At 37.1% G+C, this 24,282-nt stretch overlaps 1 protein-coding gene across 2 annotated transcripts in view; it reads right to left on the reverse strand.

The window, feature by feature from the left end:
- B4GALNT2 (beta-1,4-N-acetyl-galactosaminyltransferase 2 (SID blood group)) overlaps window positions 1-9,829 on the reverse strand; it is a 40,016-nt gene extending 30,187 nt beyond the window's left edge. Inside the window, exons 1-2 of one of the 2 annotated variants that reach the window (XM_072646135.1) lie at window positions 9,454-9,829; window positions 4,616-4,819 (exon numbers count right to left, since the gene is read on the reverse strand). In XM_072646135.1, the coding sequence (XP_072502236.1) occupies window positions 4,616-4,819; window positions 9,454-9,539 (290 nt within the window). In that variant the 5' untranslated portion in view covers window positions 9,540-9,829. Of the gene's footprint in view, window positions 1-4,615; window positions 4,820-9,133 lie in introns of both variants that reach the window. The other variant, XM_072646136.1, reaches the window with a different exon arrangement.
- Window positions 9,830-24,282: the final 14,453 nt, after the last annotated feature.

The following is a 24,282-nucleotide window of genomic DNA, read 5'->3' on the forward strand; positions in this document are numbered from 1 at the left end:
GGAAAACTACCCTGTTATTCTAGAACCAGAGGGTAAAATAAATATTGAAAGAATTCACTGATCACCTCCTGAAAGAGATCCAATAAGAAAAACTCCTAGGAATATTGTGGCTAAATTTCAGAGTTCCCCAGGTCAAGGAGAAAATATTGCAAGCAGCCAGAAAGGAACAATTAGAGTATTGTGGAAATACAATCAGGATAACATAAGATCTAGCAGCTTCTACATTAAGAGATTGAAGGGCTTGGAATATGATATTCTAGAAGTCAAAGGAACTAGAATTAAAACCAAGAATCACCTACTCAGCAAAACTGAGTATAATACTTCAAGGGAAAAAAATCATCATTCAATGAAATAGAGGACTTTCAAGCATTCTTGATGAAAAGACCAGAGCTGAATAGAAAATTTGACTTTCAAACACAAGAATCAAGAGAAGCATGAAAAGGTAAACAGGAAAGAGAAGTCATAAGGGACTTACTAAAGTTGAACTGTTTACATTCCTACCTGGAAAGATAATATCTGAAACTCAAATTTAGAAGAAATTGCAGAAGAGTTGAAGGAAAACAATCTCCAGGTCCAGATCCTGGTTCGGTTTCTACTTTCTGGTTGTAAGAGAAGCAAGAACAAGGACAATTAAAGAGGATATAAAAGGATTAAAGAGGATAAAGCTGGACTAGGAAGTAGAGGTTGAAGTGGTAGATAAAAGGGGGAGGAAAAAGTAGATGATAAGACCAGGCAAGGCAAGATAAGTAAGAAAACATAAGTGGAACAATTATGAGGGTTAAGTACATTGATAGAATGTATTAATGAGTGGGTCAAATTGGTTGTAAAATGTTTTAACTTTTGAAAATTAATAATTGACTATGAAGTGCTTTAACCAGGTATTTTGGGCTGAAATATAAGCAACCATAATTAGTTTCAAGAAACCAGGTAAAAGTCTCAACCATTTTGGACAGTAGGGGAAATTTGTGCATCATCTTGGACCGTGATCTGATGTTTTTATTTCTGCTGCAGTCAAGATAACTTTAATCTAGGTTCTCTGTCCCCTTGCAGGTCTCAGCTGATGGTTTCAGTCCACTGCTGGATTAGTTAATCATGTGGCTAGGCTTTGGTTGGGTCTTGTCATTGACCTTGGCTACTGTTATTAGTGACTCTGACAGCCAGTGGAACCCCTATTAGCTTTGATATATTGTTCAGTCTCACTGGTCACTCCAATCTAGGGATACCCATTCACCTAAGACCAGGAAAGAATCCGAACAAAACATGGAGAAAAGGCTTGTGTTCATAGTCACATGGTGGCTAAGTGGGAGACTGGGCAGTCCCCTACCTTCCCAGTAGCTCATAGGAGTTCTTGCCTCACACACTTCCAGGAAGGAAAAGAAAGAAAAGGAGACTGAGGTAGAAATATATAAACCTTTTTTATATTTGAACAGTTTTCAGTTCAGTACCTCTTGAGTCCCTGGTTCCCAAGTCCATAGTCAGCCAAAAGTCAACACAGCACTGGCCCTCAAATCACTTATGGATAAAAATATCTCACCAAGGCTCTTTACATGATTGGATTAGAAACAGGACAATGAACATCTGCACATACGATGTGTAATTCACCAGGAAGGACAGCAGTTGGGTGATTCAGTGGACAGAGTACTAGGCCTGGAATCAGGAAGACCTGAATTCAATTCAGCCTCACACTTATTAACTGTGTGACCCTGAGCAAGTCACTTTCTTCATCTCAGTTTCTTATGGGGTTAATAATAACACCTACCTACCTCCCATGATTGTTGTGTAGCTCAAATAAGATAATTGTGAAGTGCTTGACACATAGTAAGTACTATATAAATGTTAATTATTATTATTAACTATTATATTCTAAGGACAATGACACATAATTGCAATTTAAAAACCTAATAGAAATGGATGACTTTTTAAAACTACAAAATGTCATAATTAACAATCTAAGAAGTACATGAACTAAATAGAACCATCAAGACCTTATGGAAAGAGAAATTATAGTGCTCGTGAAAAAAATTATAGTTGAAAAAAAAGGAACTGGGTTCGGATGGACTCTCAAGTTAATTATCCCAAATTTTTAAAAACAAGTACTCATATCTCATATAGGTTCTTTCTGAGCACAAAGTGAAAGTACCTATATCCTTCTATGATGAAAATAGGATTTTGATTGCCAAACTAGACAAAAATTAGACTAAGAAAGAAAACTAAAGGCCATTACAATCATAAATAGCAGTAAAAACAAAAAAAAAAAACCTAGCAAACTGATTAAGTAATAAAGCAAAACTGTCTCTTTGGATCAAATGAACTTTGTAATTTAAATGCAAAGATGTTTTAATAGCAGGAAATAAACATTATAAACCTTAGTAACAATGGAAAAAATAAAGATGGTATGATTATACAAAGAGATGCAGAGAAAATCTTTCATAAAAATAGAGTAGTCATTTATATTAAGTTTAAAGATGCCAAAAATATGAGAATAGGAGGATCTGTTCAAAAATGGCAAAAAATTCAAAAACAAATGCAAGTTATTGTTTTAAAATATAGTTATCTCTAACTTCTCAAAAACCATCAAACAAAAAATGAAAGCAAATATCCCTGCTTTAAATTATGTTTTAGTGGCTAACATGAAAAAAGAAATTAATAGCTTGAGCATACGCATTAAAGAAGCTAAAAAGATCTCTTTATGATTTAAAAATCATCTGGCATGATTGCATCCTCAGAAAACTCAAATCACTCAACAAAAATCTAATTGCACTGACATAACTTTAGAAAATATACAGTTAAACCACAAAATTATATATATATTCTTACATGCCACTAGCAAAATAAAGAAAATTTACAGAGAAACCACTTTTGCAATAGCAAGAACTGCATCAAATAATTGGTCTTCAATGTGTGAAGACATATAAAGACCTTCTAAATATGTCAAAGCTTCCCAAAGCGTTGGCCATGTTAAGCTATAGAAACCTACAACTTTGAGCACTGATGCAGCCATGGAATAAGAGAATTTGAAGGCTTGCAAGGACCTCAGAGCTATTTAGTTCATCCCATAAATAAAAGGAATCCTTACTGTAACATAGCCTACAAGTGTTCATCCAGTCTTCTGCTTGAAGACCTCCAAAGAAGGGAAAGCCACAACTTCTGGAAGCAGCCCATTCCATTGGAGACAGCTCTAATTGTGGGTATTTGGCAAACACAGGTCTAAAAATCCATGGGGCATAGAATCACAATCCAATAAAGGCTGTTAGGAAAATCATAGCTTCATTGTGAAAAAATATGTTTCAAGAAATACTTCATATGATATACTACAATACTAACTAGATCAATGATATGAATTGCTTTAGTCATAAAAAATTGTAAGAAAAGGGAAGAACTCATTTAACTCAGTTATGGAGAAGGAAGTAACAATTTTTATAATGAAAACAAATGAAATATATGATCAGGAATAAAATGCATGGGTTTGATTATACAAAGATTAAAAAGATTTTGTCCCCCAAAAAGTAGTACTTCCAAAGTGAAAGAAAAAAACAGCTTAGGGAAAATATTTATAGTAAGTTACAAGTTTCCAGCTGATAGTGTTCTGACAACCAGAATTTGTAAAGAATTAATATGTGACTTTAAGAGTAACAGACACACACCAATGGAGAAGTGATCAAAGGACATGAACAATTAATGATGGAGGAAATTTTGACTGTGGGTGACTATTTTAAAAGATGTTCAAATAATCTAAGTATCAGAGAAATGTGAAATAAGACAGCTTGATATCCATTAACTGTGAAAAAATGATCAGATTCAATGTTGGTGGAGCTACAGAGAAACAGACATTTTGATGACTTTGTTGGGGGGACAGTAGCTGGGTTTGAAGTGTTTGAAGTTCCATGTGGTAACATGCAAGAAAGGTCCCCAAACCAATCATACCTTTGGACCCAAGGATTCTATTGTTAGAACTGTTCCTAAAATTTACGTACTTGATTTTATGATTATTAAATTTATAATTTTAAAAATAAAAAATAGTTCTTTCTAAAGTCTAAGCATAATCCTTTCTTGCTATACAACATAAGTGATTTCCTCTTGTGATTCTTCCTCCTCATCTCTGCCTCTGGAAATCTGTTAACTTCCCTCAAGGCAAGGCTAAATTGCCCTCTTCTTTAAAAAATCTTTCTCTGTTGTTTGTGTTCCCCATAATATTCATCTTGACCATATTTTATAAGTTAATACCTTGTTAAGGATGATCAATGATTCAGTCCAGCTCATATATCTGGTCTATAATTAAGTGACCTTTAAAATAAAGGATTTGAGGACTGGAAGCAACTCAAAGAGGAGGGCGACACAGTTCTCTGGTTACCTAGAGAAGAAGGATGCTCATCCAATATTGAATTTGGAGTTAGAGAACCAGAGTTTGAATCCTGACTTTGCCTTTTACTACCACTATGACCTTGGGCTAGGCACTAAGCCTCTTTCATTTTCATTTTCCAAATCTTCAAGTTGACATGAGATTAATTGGTCTTTGAGGGCCCTTGCAATTATTAATCTATAATTTAAATCTATAGAGTGAACGAGCAGAACCAGGACTCAGAGGAGAGAAGTGGAGTAAGGGGCAATATCTCACCAGAGTCCATTATAGTTAAAGAGTTTCCTGATTTCCTCCTGGGACAATAACTTCAAGGCAAAGGGAGGTGGAGAGTCTGATTTCCGTAGGTATTCCTGGGATTCCTTCAGAGTTTTGAAGATTTGTAAGAGAAGAGCACTAACCAACAAAAGGGAAAACACCAGTAACCATTTGAATTGGACCCATTGCCTCAGGGATCTCCAGCTGTTGAAAGAAAGAAACAACATCTTACCTTAGAGATTCATCTACTCACAGAACTTTCCTTTCCTTTCCTTTTTCCTTTCCTCCTTTCCTCTCCTTTTTTTTCTCCTTTCCCCTTCCTTTCCCTTCCCTCCCCTTCCCTTTTCTTTCCTCTTTCCTTTCCCAAAACCTTATGCCTACTGCATTCTGAAGTCCATCGATAGGACAACACTAGGCCCCTGCCCAAGTTCCACTTTAGGAGCTGTTTTCTGGACCCTCCTGGCTTAAGAGTGATTACCAATAGTAACTGCTGATGTTTCCCTCCCAGCCTGATATAGTTATTTTTCTTTGCCTCATTAAAGGGGCCATTCCCTGATTACTTCTTAAACAGGCCTATTCACTTAATGGGCATTACCTCACCCTAAGTGAGTATCTAAATAGACCTTGGCCTAAAGGGCCCAGGATCTCCCAGTGCATCCTGGGTCATCTCCAGTCATCCTGATGAATATCTGGTCACTGGATTCAGATGGCTCTGGAGGAGAAGTGAAGCTGGTGACCTGCACAGCCCTCCCTTGCTCAAAAAGTCAAGTGTAAGTCATGTCATCTTTTCTCCCACCATTTCTCATGGTCATCTTTGGCAATGAAGGATGAACACAACACAGAACTTGGACTAGGTGTCTAATTGCACAGGGTCTGAGCAATGTAAATGACAGAGACTCATGCAGGGAATTCACAGTCTAAGTCAGACACATGAACAAAAATATTGGGCACAGGGAAAATAGCAGAACACTACCATCCATCTGTCTGGGAAATGTGCACCCAGGACATGGGGAGTGAGAAGCCCTGGGTATAACTGAAGTTGAGGACATTAGCATTAGCTTTAAGCTTTTTAATCCTTTACACCAGTGATGTCAAAATCAAATAGAAATGGGGCCACTAAACCACATATAAAGATTCCTATGAACCACATATTGACTTAGCTTTAAAACATAATATCTATTTTTATTGTATTTCTGTACATTTTGTTTAATATTTCCCAATTACATTTTTCTTTTCCTTGATTAATCAATTCCTTAACAGCAAAAGATAGCCTATATCTTGTATAGGTTGATCTTAAAATTTTTTAATTTATAAAATTAAACAAGCATTTCCATAACATAGTACAATAAAAAAAAGATGATTGCACATGAAACTGCAAATCTCCTATGCACAATTTGCTATTCTTTTCAAATATACAACAAAGTTATCAAGTAAATTTCTTTTTCCAATTTTTTTTCTTCCTTATCCCCCACCCTGGAGTTGGCTACTATTAGATATAAATAGGTACATACATATACGTATATATACACATATAAATACACACATACACACATATGTATGTAAAATTATTCTATACATACTTCTATTTATCAGTTCTTTCTCTAGATACAGATAGCATCTTTCTTTATATATCCTTTATAGTTAATTTGGGTATTTATAATAGACAAAATAACTTATTCACTCAAAACTATTCTTAAAACAATATTGCTGTTACTGTGTACAATGTTCTCTTGATTCTGCTCATTTCACTCCAGTTACATTTTAATCTGGTTGGGTAGCCCTAAGGAGTGTTGTGGGCCACAGGTTATGTATTTGATACCCCTGCTTTACACCTTAAAACTGAATAGAAATCTTCTAGGGATCTTTATCTCCAAATCTTTCACTCTCTGAAACCAATAAAGATAGGACAGTTTGGTGGATTCAGAATTGACTGAATGTGTGGAGTATCCCAGGGACCTTGTCCTTGGCCTTGTGTTGCATTAAACCCATTTATCAATGACTTGGATGAAGGAATAGGCAGGATGCATATAAAATGTGCAGCTGCAAGATAGAGCTAACATGCAATGATACAGAAAGACTGCAATAGGCTCAAATGAGTAAAATCTTATTAGATGGGATTTGACGGAAGCAAATATAAATATTTGGTTCAATAAATTGCTTCACAATATACAGGGGAGGGGGTCAAAGAGGGCAGTCTATCTGAAAAAGATACGGGATTTTCAAGGTCTATAGGTTCATTTAGGAATTTGCTTTAATATGAGAGTTTTAGGTTGCATGAACACAGTATCAAGTGATAATATTTGATATAAAATTTTGGAATAATCTCTTTGTTCTCTCTGAAGCAAACTCAGAGAATGCCTCTTCCTATGTCAGCAAAAGCCAGCCAAGGCTGACTCTACACTCCTTAGGAGACCTTTAGCCTAGGTTGTAATTTCTATTGAACTTTGTTTACCCTTTCCTATGTCAGTTATCTGTTTAGGGCAGGAAGCCTGCCACTTACTAGTGGTGGGATTTCCTTCTTTATCACCGAGACATATGTTTACCCAGCTGGAATCCCAAGGCCTGACCAACATTACTTTGTTAATTGTCTTGTCTTACTAAATTTATGATTTGTTCAACTAGGAGAGTTCCTTTCTCACGGCAAAATGTATATAAGCCAGAAGATTCCTGCACTGGGTAGCCAGAACATTTCTGGCTCCATAATGCATTATGTTACTGTTTTCTTTAATAGGGAATTGATCAATTAATTAATTAAATCATAAAATGTATGCACTTAGCCTGTTGCCTTTTCTTAACAAAGTTTTCAGGTCAACACAAGATAAAAAAGTCAGAGTCCCTCTGCGCATTGCTCAGACCACATCTGGAGTATTGTGCTTGGACCTGGGTGCCATAGTAGAAAGGATATTGGATGGTGAAGGGCTGAGACACACAGTGAATGAACTGGTAACATTTGACCTAGAGAAGAAAAGGCTTGGGAGAACAAGAGAGTAGTCTTCAAATACTTTAACAACTGTTCTGTGGACAAGAGATTAAGCTTGGTCTGTTGGCCCCAAAGGCAGGACTTAGAACAATGGGTAACTTGCAAAGAGGCAGATTTAGACCTACATTAGGAAAATGTTTCTAATACTCAGAGCAAGCTTAAATTAGAATGAGTAAGAAGACCCTTACTTGGAGGGGTGGGAGAAGGAATTGCTGTTCAAGTACTGAGTTTGGAAGAGATAAAATGAGATTACATTACTTTGCAAAACCTTAAAGCATTATGAAAATGATATCTTCCTCCTCATCATTACATTATTATATAGCCCTGGATATTTTTCCAACTCAAATTCTGTGACAGAACTAGGCTAGTTTTAAAAAAAAGTCTATAACTTAGGCAAAATCTCTAATGCAATCTTATTGAGAATCCTGGAGAAGGTAAATAGGGAAGAGATCATTATCATAGTTATACAGACTAGGAAACAGGCTCAGGGAGTTCATAAAGCTAGAAGAAAGACTTTAAAATGATTTACTTTAATGATCTCACTTTACAGAGAAGGAAACTGTCATCTAGAACTGAGAACTGCCTCCCAGAGCTGGGCTTGCAGCTCAAGTCTTTTGATCTCATACCAGGACTCTTGCCCTTGTCTATTTTCAGAGAATGGAATTGATGCCCATACTCTCTTCCTCTCTCCTCAGTCATGGATCAATAAATTGGATAGAGAGGAAGAAAAGACTGTTGTTAAGGGGGGAGCACATTGACCAAGGAGATATTTTCCTTCCTAGACTTGGAGCAGAAGGCTCTCTAAGCGCAGAGGGCTCTCAGTCACCACATAAAAGGGGGCGAGAGGGCGAATGGTGGCAGGGGCTTTGTTTCGTCCTACCAGGCAGCAATTTCTTTCTCAGCTTTCTGAACTGGGCAGACCCGGGTGAAAGGGTCTGACACCGCGAGGGATGAGTAGATTCTAAATTCCCAAATTTAGCTTTCTCAAGGGAGCATTCCAAGTTGGACGTGCCAACGGACTTGAGTGCTCAGAACTGAACGTTGCAGACAAAAGGCGAACTTTCGAACTGGCTGTAACCTTCCAAAAGGACAGTTCTTTGAGGGCTGGTAGAGAAGACGGTAAGACTGTTAGCTTCGGTAAAAACCGGAGAGGTGCTATTCTCTCCAGCTCTGTTTTTAGTTCTCCGCGGCTCCAAAAGCTCAGCACCTGTCTACTCCGGAGATTTTTACCCATCATCACCCGTATCCCATTTACCAAGGAAGTGGAGGGGAATAATGGGAAAAGTACAGGTCTTACGGGAACTTCGGCGTCATTCCCTACTACTTATTGGCGGCTTGATCTTCGCCAAGCCAATTTCCCCTCGCCCGGACCTTTTCTTCCTCTAGAAAATGAAGTTTTGAAGTAGTTGATTTCTAGAGGTACCTTATGGCTGTAAATCCCGAGTCTCAGAAAAGGTAGTCAATTCCTCTACAGCCCGCACTTCCTCAACTTTCTTCTATCCCCCTCCAAGCCCCACGCCTCCCGCATTCTCACTCACCCACAATAATCCATCAGGAGTACAGCAGGCAAAATGAATCTGACCCACCTCTCTGATCTAAAAGTGCTGAGTCTCTGGCTCAGGCTCCGCCCGCCTAAATCCCTCCCCTAAAAACACCTGCACCATTGGACTCCATCTACCCTCGGCATCAACTTTCCTCCTGCCTCCCTCCTCTATTCAGGAACAAGCGTCTTCCTTCTCCCCTAACCAGGACACGAACTCTTCCTGCGACGCTGGCAAGGTCCAAGGATGAAGCGAGAACTAGGAAGAGGAAGCCGGCGGACCGACTCTCCTAGGAGAAGACTGAACTCTCTTAGTACCTCAGGAGGTTGTGAGAGATCTCAAGGCGATATCTGATGCCTTCCCTGCTAAGCCCCGATTGGCACCCAGAGCTGCCTGGGCACATGGGACATCTCGGTCCAGGGGCCAGGAAAGTAGACTGTTGACGGTTACTGGTGGATTCTTTGGAGTTAAATGAGCCAGGCCTGGCTGCCTTGGGAAGACTAAAACCTGGCCGTTGCCACTCCAACGCCCCTGCAGCCTGTGGCTCCTGCCCCAGCTTTTTCTCTGCCCATCGTTAACTAGACTTTACCTCAGACTAGTCAATGGAATGAAACTAGTTGGAGCGATGCTTCAGGCAGGAGAGTCTCTTCCTTTCCCCAGGGCCAGCTTTCTCTGGGAGAAGATCTTACTCAGGGCTCAGAGTCAGGAGACCCAGGGTCCAGCTCCAGCTCTGCTCCCCTCTCTAATGGGCCGTGTGACCTTTTGCAAGTTGTTTCACCAGATACCTCATGCCTACTCAGGTGGTTGTTGGGGTAAGATAATAACAGGGGGCTTTGCAAAGTTAAAATTCCATAAAACGAAAAAAATGTGTTAGTATTATTGACCCACATTGTTTTGTGATCAGTAACCCCCAGAGCAGTACAAGGGTCCTCTATCATGTGGCCCTGCTTTTTTAGAGGTTGGAGGCTATAGAAGGTAATGTTGATCATATTTTGTAGCGTCCTGACATTAAACCTCACCCAGATTTTCCCTTGGGGAATCTCTAAATATAGCTCGTCTAGGTCTCTACAGATATGAAAGGAAAGTCCCTAGATCCAGCTCTCAATGTAACAATTTGATACAAGACATCCTTTATTCAACCCCATAGAAAATGTGGAAGAAACATTAACTACCCGCAGTAGTCCAACAGCAATTCATACAAATTCTGCTACCTTTATGGTGAATCCTGCCTTTTCCCAGGGTCCTCTAACACTCCAGATTCATAGTACAACTCTGTGGTTTGGTTCCTTTCTAAAGAGAAACAAGCTTGAGGTGGACCAACAGGCAATATCCTGACATTCTAAGGGTACTTGGACTCCCCTCAAGAAGGGAAACACATTTGAGATTTCTGGACAGTCATGATTATAGTGGAGGGCAAAATTGAGGTCTATGCCTCATCATTCTGTGGCTTAGAATTAATCTCTTGTGGTTCCTTCAGTTTCAGGAGCCATGTGCATGAATTTTATTCAGAAGGCACTAAGGAACCTTTTTTGCAAAGGAGTGATGTGAAAAGATCTATACATGAAAAATATTTATGTATAAGTGTGTGTGTGTGTGTGTGTGTGTGTGTGTGTGTGTGTGTGTGTAATGCATTGGAGGGGGAGTGAGTGGAGGAAACAATACCTAAGGCTACTAGGGACAGGATTATTGGTGCTAATAGGGTTCTTGGTGTTAACACAGTTCTTTCTAAAATGGAGGCAGTGAGGATATAGAGGAGGGGTTGATTTGAGAGATATTATTGAAAATGAACCTGGAAATTTATTGAATATGAGAAAGGAGAAAGAAGATTAAAAAAACTCCAAGATTATGCACACTAAAGTTCACATCAGAATTATTGATTTCTCATTCTCTTTTGCTCTTATTACCAATAAGGTGCCAAATCTTATTCATTCTGCCTTCACAGCATCTCTCATATTTATTCTCTTCTAACTGTGATGAATGAAAAAACCTAAGAGACAGGTTTTCTGGATAATTAGTAATCAATTTAGTATATACATACATACATAATACATATATATATACATATGTGTATATAAATTGAATACAAAAAATATACAAGATAATTTATTGGGAAATATCAGAAACTCAGGATAGGTTTCCTGCAGAAAGCACTTGACATATATTTCTGGACATGGACAAAGTGGGAATGTATTTTGCTCTATCATGTATATTTTTCAAAAGGTTTTGTTTTAAAATGGAAGGAGGTAACAGAATGCATTAGAAAACGGAATACGTTGCTTATGAGAAACTCACTTGAAAGATAAAAAGATTCACATAGAATTAAATGAGTGATGGGAGCAAACTTTATCATGAATTCAAAAAAGCAGGAGTAACAATCATGATTTCAGATAAGGATGTAGAAAATATAGACATAATAAAAATGTAGAAAATATAGACATGATTAAAAAGAGGGAAATAACATTACACTTAAAAGCACTATAGTTAAATCAAAATCAATATTAAATAGATACCTACCAAATAGTTTGGCATCTAAATACTTAAAAAGAAAAAATTAATTTAATTTAGAGAAATTCATAAAAAGTAAAATTACAGTAGTGGAACACCTCAATGTACCCTTTTCAATACAAATCTAATGAATAGATAAAAAAGAAAGTACTACAACAGGACTTTGGAGAAATGAGAGGTGATAGATCTTAGACAAAAAATGATAATAGAAAATAATTTACATACTTTTAAGCTTTACATGGCATCTTTACAAAAACTGATAATGAATTAAGGCATAAAGACCTGATTAAAAAATGTAGGAAAGTGGAAATACTAAACGCATCATTTACTGATTGCAATAGCATAAAAATTCTCTTCCATAAGGGACTTTTGAGGAAAGAATGAAAAAGTAACTGGAAACTAAATTACTTAATCCTAAAGAAATGTTGGGTGAAAAAACAAATTACTGAAATAACGGAAAATTTTATCAAAGAAAATGACAAGAATGAGACAATATAATAAAACATATGGCATGCAGCTAAAACACTTCTTAGGGGAAATTTTGTATCCCTAAACACTTTCATCAATAAAAGAAAAAGAATACATCAATGAATTTGGGCACTACTAAAAAACTTAACAAACCACGCTTAAATAAGCTGGAGAGAAAAATTAAATAAAATATGAAAATTAAATAAATGATTAATAAAACTGAAAGTAATACAACCACTAATGAACTAATGAATTTGAGAGCTGTTTTTTTGAAAAACTAATTAATAGCCTGATTTTTAAAAGAGAGAAATCAAACTTCCTATCAAAAATGAAAAAAGGAGAATTCACAGCAACTGAAGAAGAAATAAAGGAAATTATCAGAAACTATTTTGACTAATTATATATCAACAAAACTGATAATTTAGAGGAAATGAAAGAATACTTACAAAAATGTAAAATATTCAGGGTAATAAATGAGGAAATAGACTATTTATATAACCTAATGACAGGGGAGAAAATGGAACAAGCCATAAGTGAACTCGGAAAGAGCAAAACTGTAGGACCAGATGGATGCACAAGTGAATTCCAGCAAACATTCAAAGGACAGTTAATTCCAATACTTTACAAACTGCAATAAGAGGAAAAGAAGGCAAGTTTTCAACCTTTTTCTATAATATAAATATGATTTTTATATTTAAACCTAGGAGAGACAAAGTAGAGAAATAAAATTATAGACAATATCCCTAAAAAAGATGCAAATTTTTGAATAAAATATTAGCAGATAAGTTATAATAACATATTAGAAAGATTATACAATATTAACAGGTTAGATTTATACCTACAATTCTTAGTTCAACATGAGAAATGCTGCAGATAGAATAAGTCATGCTAATAGCATAAATATTAAAGTCATGTGATTCTGTTGGTAAATGTTGAAAAAACTTGATGAAATTCATCACCCAGTTGTATTTTTAAAAACATTAGAAATCATATAGATAAATAGAACTTAATTTGATATAGTAAATAACATTTTTCTAATACCAAGAGCAAACATTATATACAGAGGGGAAATATCAGAGACTTTTGCAACAAGATCAGAGGTAAAGCAAGGACATCCATTATCACACTACGATTTAACACAACACTAGAACTGTCAGTTATAGCAATAAGAAAAGAAAGAGAACTCAAAGGAATAAGCATTGGCAGAGAGGAAGCAAAATTACTGCTTTTTGCAAATGATATGATTTACTTAGAAAATCCTAGAGTTAACTATAAATTAATTGAAAGACTTAGTAAATTTGTCAAAGTTTCAGGGTATAATATCAATCCACATAAATCATCAGCATTCATTTACATCATTAACAAAACTTATCGAGGAGAACTAGTAAGAGAAACCATTTCAAATAACTACAAAAGGTATAAAATATTTCAGAGTGTATCAAGTTACATGCAGGAAGTATATGAATCCAACTGTAAAAAACTCTTTGCAGAAATAAAGACCTAAATAATTAGAAAAATGTAGGTCAAGCCAATATAATAAAAATAACAATACTAAAATTAATTTACCATTGCTATGCCAATGGAACTACCAAGCAATTAATTTATAGAACTAGAAGAAATATTAACAAAGTTCATATGAAGGGAAAAAAGATCAAGAATATCAAAGGTAATAATGAAAAAAGTGGTAACAAAGTGATATGTGAAATTTTGAAAGTTTTTTCATGAAAACTAAGACCTAAATAAAACTAAGCAACTAAAATTAGAAGGAAAACAAACTTTGCAGGGGAAATCTTTGCAGCAAGTTTCTTTGATAAAGGTCTCATATCCAATGTATAGAGAAATCATTTAATTGTATAAGAATGATAGTCACCAAAAGATAAATGGTCAAAAGACATAGAAAAGAACTTTTCAAAGGAAGAAATCTAAGCTATTAGCAACCATGTTTAAAAAAATACATATTAGCATTTAGGTCAAGGCAGAGTAAGCAACTTGCACGCTACTAAAACCATCTAAGAGTTGACTCCAAAAAAGATTAACAATGAAGCCCTAAATAGTGAGTCAAAGAAAAAACACATGGCAATACTTATGAGAAAGAAAATTATAATAATGAAACAACATAATAAAATTTCTGGGATATGACTAAAGTACTCTCAAGAGAAAAATGATATTCTTGAAACAATCCAATAGAGGTGAAGTAGAGGTCGAGTAAGTATAGAAAAGGGGTTGGATGTGTATTGTGGAAATATAATTGACAAGACTTGGCAACTAATTGGATGTGAAGGGCAGGGAAGAGGGAGGAAACAAGGATGATTCTAAATGTTGAATGGAAGGGCAGTAGTACCTTCCATAGCAAAACTATGGAAAGTGGAGGCCTCTGAAAAGAAGATAATGAATTCTGTTTTTAAACATGTTAAGTTTGAGGTGCCTATGGAACATTCATCCTGCATGTCTTGCCTTCCTCAATTAGAGGGTGAGTTTCTTGAGAGCAGAAATTGTCTTCTTTTTTTTACTCATATCCCTAGAACTTATCACATAGTAGCTACTCAATGAATGTTTTTTAATTAATTCATTCAGCCAGTTGGAGCTGTCCACTAAGTGAGTAATACAGAATTGGAGTTCAGGAGAGATAGTAGAGGAGGATCTATTGATGTGGGAGTTATATATATATATAGTTGAACCCCATGACTAGAGTGTTGTCCTTTCTTATTTCAGTCTCTTGGATTATTCAACTACCTTCAAGGCTTAACTTATATTCTTCCTCCTAAGCAAGTCTTTCCCAGATCTGTGCATTTGTTAGTATTTTCGTCCACCCTACTGAAATATTTCTGTATCTTGTTTGCATACATTATGGGGTAGCTAGGTGGTGCAGTTGATAGAGTGCCAGGCCTGCAGTCAGGAAGACTCATCTTCCAGAGTTCAAATCTGACCTCAGATACTTTCTAGCGGTGTGACCCTGGGCAAGTCACTTAACCCTGTTTGCCCCAGTTCCTCAGCTGTAAACTGAGCTGGAGAAGGAAATGGTAAATCATACCAGTTGCCAAGAAAACCCCAAAAAGGGTCACAAAGAGTTGGACATGACCGAAATAATTGAAAAACAACAGCAAAAATTCCAGTTCTAGAGTTCTGATTCTTGAAGTTCTCTGCTTCAGTTCCCTCACTTATAAAATGGGGACATTCAACTAAGTAAGATTAAAATGTCTTCTAAATCTAACATTCTATGAGTTTAAGAAGAGAAAGCAGCCTCATAGAACAACAGGTATTTTGCCCAACCTTCTCCTTTTTACAGAAAAGAAAACTGCCCAAATCCAGAAGCAATTTGTCCAGTATCTTTTAAATCAGTGGAGTACCAGGGAGCTGGGAGAAATCAGATCTCTTGACTCCCAGGCCAGGGCTATTTCCATTGCTTCCTGTTGCTCGTTAGATTTGGAGTCAGGAAGATCTGAGGTTTAAAATGCACCTTCCACACTTAGGAGATATGTTTTTGTTGTTTAGTCATTTTTCGCTTGTATTGGAATCTTTGTGACCCCATTTGGGGTTTTCTTGGCAAAGATACTAGAGTGGTTTGCCATTTCCTTCTCCAGCTCATTTTGCAAATGAAGAAATTAAAGTGAATTTGACCAGGGTCACACAATTAGTGAGTGTCTGAGTCAGGATTTGAATTCATCTTCCTTATTCCAAGTCCAGCACTATCCACTGTTCTACCTAGCTGCCATAAGGTAGGATTGAAGTGATTGATACTATTAACTAATGTAGTTGAAACTGTTTCACATACATTATTATCTTACCAGACTACTTGTTGGGTCTGTTATAATGGGATTCCTTTTTTAGATGAGTTAGTCACTGAGGTCCCTGCTGATTTTCAAATTCTGTCTCACAGTAACTCTGTAAGTTATGTATGACAGGTTATAGGATCCCAGATTTCAAGCTTGAAGGGAACTTGGAGACTATCTAGTCCAACTTCCTCATTTTACAGATGAGGAAACTGAGGCTCAGAGAGATGAAATGAGTTGGTAATAAGTATGAGTCACTATCCAAATCTAGCCACCTCTGCACTGTCTTTCAGCATTAAAAACTTCAGGTAAGTGAAACAGATACTTCCTATGGGACTTGAGCAAATCTCTTAACTTTCTTGTACTTCTGTTTCCTCATATGTAAAATGAGGAATTTGACTTAGATGGCCCCTGAGGACTCTATGAACCTATGTGGAAAAGGACTGCAAAATTGTAAAGGTAGGTTGAGGTGAAATAAGGTCATAACTTTTATTATGAGTTAGGAAAGAAGAGAGGGGTTTAAAGCATGAAAGGAAGAGCAAATACAATCCTAAGAATGGAAATGAGTCTGTGGCAAGGGCAAAACTGAAGATGCATAAGATACAAGGAAAAACTTGCTCACTATTAGAGCAAAAGAGCCATAGACTTCTTTGAAAAGTAACTGAGTTGGCTTTCTTCAAATAAGAATATTGCCAAGGATATTGTAGAAGAGACTGTCTTCCAGAAGGATTGGACTGGAAGACCTTATTCCTCTAAGAATATTGATTCCCTCACTTAATAATTTGAATAATTTGTTTGTACTCTCACTGTTGTTTCTTCTATCTCCAGTTGAATGAGGTATTCCACTGTGAATTTACATTCACAACCCAGGATTCCAAGTTCAGAGCTTACGTAGGATTGAATCTTGGGGGCTGACTCTCCACCCTACAAAATCATATCTCTGCTTTTATGGACCAAAGTCCTTTCTTGGGCCCCTGGTCTCTGCTCAGAAAAAAAGAAAAAGCACTAAGTTTTTGATGGAGGGTTCTCAGAACAAGGAGACAGTTCCAATCCACAGCAGCTAAGCCAACCAATTTATCACCCACCAGTCCACAATGGCCAAGCCAAATGATCCTCAATGGCTGAGATTCAGTCTAAGTCCTCCTATCCTGTGGGTTCATCAAACTGATCAACCTCCTACTCAGCTATCTGCAGTTGTTTTCAACCTTCCACAGAAGGGGATGCCAGCTCTGATTGGGAAGGGGCATTCTACCACAACCCCAAGCTTGACTTTATTCTTGGAACCCTTGGGAAATCAGTATCACAGAACTATTTCTGGCTGCCATCTGGTCCTAGGTGATGGGGAAACTTTTATAATAAGATATTGAGTTTTATTTTTAATCATTACCCTATCCCACCTACCGTAATCGTTTCGTTTCCTATAATAGATAATTTATTTGGTTGCATTAACTCTGAGGAAGACAGAAACTTCCCTTTGTGCCTAGTAGGGACTACAAAGTATATTACACCTTTTTCTTTCTGACTTGGGAAGCTTCTGATTCATTTTCTGTGCTTCTTGCTGCTTCAGCTAGAACAAAACACAGAATATTTTTTGAGAAAATCACCGAAAATTATGAAAAAAGTGATGGTTCCTAATCTTTCCAAGATAGTAATTGCATTTAGCTATTTTCCAGATCTGTAGGGGATGTTAACCAAAAGGATTCAAGATATTGAAAGCCAGCCTGCTCTGTAGCAGGACTCAGGATCACAGATTCCTAGCCACAGAACACCAAAGATACTGTAAAGTATGCTTCTGTAGTGATGAATTAATAATAACTGAGGAAACAATCCAAGCAATACTATTAACAGAACAGACATAATGAACTGGTCAGTGAACCTCTCAGTCCAAAGACCCTGAAAACAGAGTGATTTATATGTATTAAAAAACAATCAAATAAGACCAATTAATTAAAAGAAAACAACTAACCAGGATACAAAATCAGACAGAAATCTGATTTCTAATTGGAAGAAAGAAAGATTAGGGACTTTCCAGGTTGGGAGGTGAGAGTGAGCAGTCACAATTCCCTGAAATCAGAACGGGAGGTGTCTCACTCCCCACAAATATCTGTATTCAATCAAAGGAACATGGAAACAATAACTGATTGACCAGTATGGGGCCAGTTTTCAGATAAGACATAAGGGTTGCTTAAAATGTACAATTGTGAGAAACCTCCTTGCATCAATCTTCAGATCTGACCAGGTTTTTAGTCAGCATAACCTAGGTCCTTAGGGTCTAAGAAGGAGGTAGATGTGGCATCCCAGTCATGCACGAGTAGGTTCAAATAATGCAATAAGGTTTTCTCCCAATTCCCACCACTGAGTAAAGTTTTTCTCTCAAGACAGAAGTTGGACTAGACCCATAATTGAATAGAAAGGGAACTGAACTAGCTCCAGAGTTGTTGCTGAATTTGTCCTTTGTTTTCAAAGAGGACCATGACATCAGAGAAATGATGACATGACTTGCACTGGACTTTGTTTTGAGTGAGGGAGGGCTGTGCAAGGTCACTAGCCTCACTTTCTCTTCCTGAGCCATCTGGTCACCGGATTCAGCTCCAAAATTGAGTTACAAGGTGGAGTCAGTGTGATTCACTCAATTTCCACTATTACTGTTTTAATTATCTCAATTTCCCCTTTTGATTCATGGGAGAGGGGGCTAGTTCCCTTACCTCCATTGGATCACTTACCTATAAACAAAATCTATAAAGTTTTTCATATATTAATAATCAGAATTGCATAAGTCAGGCTATGGATTGAACTACATAGAGGGCTCACAATGAATGGACTGATTTTGAGAGGGGAGATTTACAGTCACTAAGGTAACCAAGAAAACTTAGCATAAACATAAATACTATGAAACAAAAAATGAAAGCTATAAGAATAATTTTGATATCCTCATTTAATCAGCATTTACTGAGTTCATTTGTGATTTAAGGGTATTAGTCATTATAAATAAAAAGGACAGGATTAAGTTTGAGTTAGTTAACATTTCTGGAATGGGAGTTACCTAAGTTAACTCACTATGTATTAATGATTATATTGCTTTTAAAGATTTATACTAATTTGGATACTAGTCTTGCTCTACCCCACCTCTCTGAATGTACTTATGAGAGCTGTGTTCCAAAAAAATCAGTTTCCCCATTTTCTCTGTTATTTCACTCCTAATGTTCATAACTGCTTGTGGAAAGTTCCAGAACTCTGGTGACTAAACATTGAATGAAGACCAGTGATGGATGGACATGTCCCTTGGACAATTAAAGAGTTTTTTTCTCTTCTGTAATAACCAATCATAGTTGCACTTTTCTATTTGTGGTAACCTCTCATTGGCTACAAAAACTCAAAAGTCTAAAAAGAGGGATCCTTGACTGCAGAGGAATGTCTTGGATCCAATTGCTTAGGGACTGACCACCAGTCTCCCTAATAAATTGAATAAAATATGCTCACAACTATGCTTTAGTTGCCTTTGTTGCACATTGGATTGTTTTTTTGGGGGGGCACAAAACATTACAATAATGATTATCAGTATTACATAACATTAAGCCTCCTTATGCTATAATAAAAGATTGAATTTTCTCTTGAAAATTTTTGGCTATCACATAAAAGTTATGAAAATGTATAGTGTGTTTTAAAAATGTGACTTCAATACATTAATATAAGTTGACTATCAAGTATTTGTTGTATGTCTGAAACCCTCAGAACATGGTTAGTTTTAATTTATAAGTAAAGGATGAACGTAAATGTAACTGTTAGGTAGACATGAGAAAGTAATCTTTAAATCCTAAATTGTAGTTAGTGAAATTTTGCTACTTGAGGTAAAAATTCTTGGCATTATAGTTGACTGTTGTTTTGAGTTTTGATCACAGGGATGACTATTTGAATTGTCATGAAGCCAGTAGTAGAAAATGGAATGTGCTGCAGTCTGAGAACTGCTGCAGGTGGTTGTCTATCCCTGGGAAAAGTTGAGGGGACAAACTGTGGCTTGACCTAAAATAGGATAGTCTTGATTTATTTTCTCCATTGTACTATTTCCTTTTTGAACAGGAAATTTCCCCACCTGGTTAATCCTGAGCCAGGCTTTTGATACCTTGTGACTATATGATGGACCATCAGATATGACTTGTGTCTAAAATCAGACAGAACTGAGAGTTTTTCCCCTCATTGTGGTATATGTCAGATTAATTGTGCCCTTGAGGCACAATTGATATTATTACAACTTGATATTATTACAACTATGTCCCTCCTTTTCCTTTCAGAGCAAATTTCAACACTCAGGGCAGGTGAACATTATACATTTTGTAAGAACAATACTAAATTAGTTAGTTCATAGGTCGATACTAGATTACTCTACTATAATAAGATGCAAGTACGAAAAAATCTTACAATTTCAATTTGCATTTGTGGCATATAGGGATGATATTCTCTTAAAGGGGGAATTAGACAAAGTAATAAAACAAAGACATAATGTAAAAGTTTTCTAATTAAGCGGATTTTGAGAAAATATGATTAGACTGTTTTCTAGGATATACGTATATATGCATATGATTGACTTCCAAATGGATCTAACATGGAAATTTAGGCTTTGAATATGTTTTAGTAACAAGTTCTCAAAACTGGATTATGGATTTTATATATAAAAGTGCATTGATAATTGTAAAGAAAGTGAAATTATTTTCCCATTTTAAAAATGTCTAATAATTTCAAAAGACAGAAGAGTTCATTTTACAAGTTAGACTCCCATGAATTTTTTTGAGGATCTTTTATCAAGTAAAGGGTGTAGATAGAAATAGAAACAGCAAGTGGTATAAAAAGAACTAAAAGTTTCTAAAGCCTCAGGTGAATTGCAGTTTTCTAATTTAAAGTTGTTGTAGCTCTTCTGTTAACAGATTTAGCTCCATAAGGTTTGAACTGGTTTTTGCCACACAATATAAGAGAATTTAGAAATACAACAGCATTCACAATATCATTTAAAGCACAAAACAAAACTTATTACCAGTCAGATGACATCAATTCAGCTAAATGCATTTCCAAAGTATCTCACGTAGAAAATCATTAATCTTATTACCTTTGGTATTCTATACTAATCACATCTAAAATCCATGTTACTGCATTCAATTAAAGAAATAGTAGTAGTAGTTCATCATCATCTTTGTCATCAACATTTATATAGTGCTTACCATATGCCAGTCATGGCATTAAGCACTTCACAATCATTTGATTCTCACAACAATCCTGGGAGGTGGGTAGCGTTATTATTTTCCTCTTGACAGATCGGGACACTGAGGAATTCGCTTAAGATCACACAGGTAATAAATTTCTGAGTCCAGAATATAACTCCGGCTTCTCTATATTTTTACAGTATTTTTTTTCCTAGCACCTTTGTTTGGTAGCCTGATCTAAAATGAAAGAGATTAATAGGGTCAAAGGGAGAGGGTCTCTGAACTGGAGGCATCAGTTGGGGTCTTTGAGCTGAGGTGGGAGTCAGAAGGGAATCTCTGAGCTAGGATGAGGGACACAGGAAGTCCTTGATCTGGAATAGAGGTCAGAAGGTGGCTCTCTGAACTGGGGTGGGGAGGGATTGAGGATGTCCCTGATCTGGGACAGGGATCCGAAAGGGGCTCTCTGAGTTGGGATTGGGGGGTCCCTTATTTTAGGCATCTTTTTAATTTAAATTATACTTTCTATTCCTTAATTAAATTTTACTTATTTTTAAGTTGGTCCCTGATTTAAATAATCTTTTACCTTTTCATGGTGAAAGAAGGGTTAATAAGAGGCCACTGTAAAATGCAAACCACATGCCTATTTTTTTTCTTAACTCTGGCAGTACTTTCAAATGCTGTCTTCCTTCATTTCACTAAAAAATAGATCTATCAAACTTCAGGGGGAAAGTGATTTAAATGTTTGTCCTGAAACTTTTACAGATTTTAATTCTTATTTTTCCTTCACTCATCTTCCCCTCCATTCATTTCTGTCCTCTGCCACTCTGTTAAGCTCCTCTTCATCCTAGCTCTTTTCATCTTATGCTCTCTTAAAAATGTTTTTAAAAATATTTTATTTTTCCCCAATTACATGTGAAAACAATTTTTAACATTCATTTTTAAAAATTTTGATTTCCAAATTCTTTCTCCTCTGTCCCCCACCCCCATTGAGAAGGCAAGCAATTTGATATAGGTTATATAATGCAGTTATGCAAAACAATTTCATATTAGTCGGGTTGTAAAAGAAAACACAGACCAAAACCAAACAAAATTAAAGAAAAATTTTAAAAGTATGCTTCAATTTGATTTCAGGCTCCATCAGTTCTTTTACTGGATGTGGATAGTATTTTCCATCATAAATCCTTTGGAATTGTCTTGTATTGCTGAGAATAGCTAAATCACAGTTGATCATTATACAATATGGCTGTTATTGTGTACAACGTTGCGCTGGCTCTGCTTACTTCACTCTTTAGCAGTTCATGTAAGCCTTTACAGGTTTACAGGTTCTGCTCAACATTTTTTATAGCACAGTAGTATTCCATCACAATCATATACCACAGCTTTTTCAGCCATTTCCCAATTTATGAGCATCCTCAGACGCCCAATTTTTTGTCACCACGAAAAAGCTGCTATAAATATTTTTGTATACATCATTCCTTTTCCTTTTTAAAAAAAATCTCGGGGGGCGGAGCCAAGATGGCGGAGTAGAAAGACGCATATACACATAGCTCCGAACCCACAACCCATAGAACATCGGTAAAAAGGAACTCACGGCAAATTCTGGAGTAGTAGAGGCCACAGCACAGTGGAGCAAAGGAGATTTCTGTTCCAGAGGGACCTGAAAGCCTCTCGCAAAAGGTCCATCGCACTGCGGACGTGGAGCCCAGCCCAGCCCTGCCACGGCCGCGGCACGGAGAGGAGCAGATCTGAGCGGGCTTCAGGGACGGGATCTCCAGCGGCCATGCGGGTCCCTCCACCCACAGGTGATGGGGGTCAGTGAGAGGGTCTTCTTGGCAGGTTGAGAGGGGAGTGGGGTGCCCCCATAACTCAGGCCCCCTTGGGAGGCAGTAGCTGACGCAGTGGCAGACCAGGGCTCCCCAAGCAGGCAGGAGCCTGGATCCATTGTTGAAGGTCTGTGCATAAACCCCCTGAGGGAACTGAGCCTGAGAGGCGGCCCTGCCCCAACCTGACCACCTGCACTTAATCTCACACTGAATAGCAGCCCTGCCCGCACCCAAAGCCCTGAGGCTGGGAAGCAGCATTTGAATCTCAGACCCCAAGCACTGGCTGGGAGGATCAGGAGGTGAGGTGGGTGTGAGGAGAATATTCAGCGGTCAAGTCACTGGCTGGGAAAATGCCCAGAAAAGAGAAAAGAAATAAGACTATAGAAGGTTACTTTCTTGGTGAACAGGCATCTCCTCCCTTCCCTTCTGATGAGGAAGAACAATGCTTACCATCAGGCAAAGACATAGAAGTCAAGGCCTCTGTAGCCCAAACATCCAGACTAAATATTCTGTGGGCTCAGACCATGGAAGAGCTCAAAAAGGATTTTGAAAATCAACTTAGAGAGGTGGAGGAAAAGCTGGGAAGAGAAATGAGAGATATGCAGTCAAAGCATGAACAGCAGGTCAGCACCCTGCTAAAGGAGACCCAAAAAAATGCTGAAGAAAATAACACCTTGAAAAACAGGCTAACTCAATTGGCAAAAGAAGTTCAAAAAGCCAATGAGGAGAAGAATGCTTTCAAAAGCAGAATTAGCCAAATGGAAAAGGAGATTCAAAAGCTCACTGAAGAAAATAGTTCTTTCAAAATTAGAATGGAACAGATGGAGGCTAATGACTTTATGAGAAACCAAGAAATCACAAAACAAAACCAAAAGAATGAAAAAATGGAAGATAATGTGAAATATCTCATTGGAAAAACAACTGACCTGGAAAATAGATCCAGGAGAGACAATTTAAAAATTATGGGGCTACCTGAAAGCCATGATCAACAAAAGAGCCTAGACATCATCTTTCATGAAATTATCAAGGAAAACTGCCCTGAGATTCTAGAACCAGAGGGCAAAATAAATATTCAAGGAATCCACCAATCACCGCCTGAAAGAGATCCAAAAAGAGAAACTCCTAGGAACATTGTGGCCAAATTCCAGAATTCCCAGGTGAAAGAGAAAATATTGCAAGCAGCTAGAAAGAAACAATTCAAGTATTGTGGAAATACAATCAGGATAACACAAGATCTAGCACCCTCTACATTAAGGGATTGAAGGGAATGGAATAGGATATTCCAGAAGTCAAAGGAACTAGGACTAAAACCAAGAATCACCTACCAAGCAAAACTGAGTATAGTACTTCAGGGGAAAAAATGGTCTTTCAATGAAATTGAGGACTTT

The sequence above is a fragment of the Notamacropus eugenii genome, chromosome 2 (genome assembly GCF_028372415.1).
Source record: "Notamacropus eugenii isolate mMacEug1 chromosome 2, mMacEug1.pri_v2, whole genome shotgun sequence".
Lineage (NCBI taxonomy): Eukaryota > Metazoa > Chordata > Mammalia > Diprotodontia > Macropodidae > Notamacropus > Notamacropus eugenii.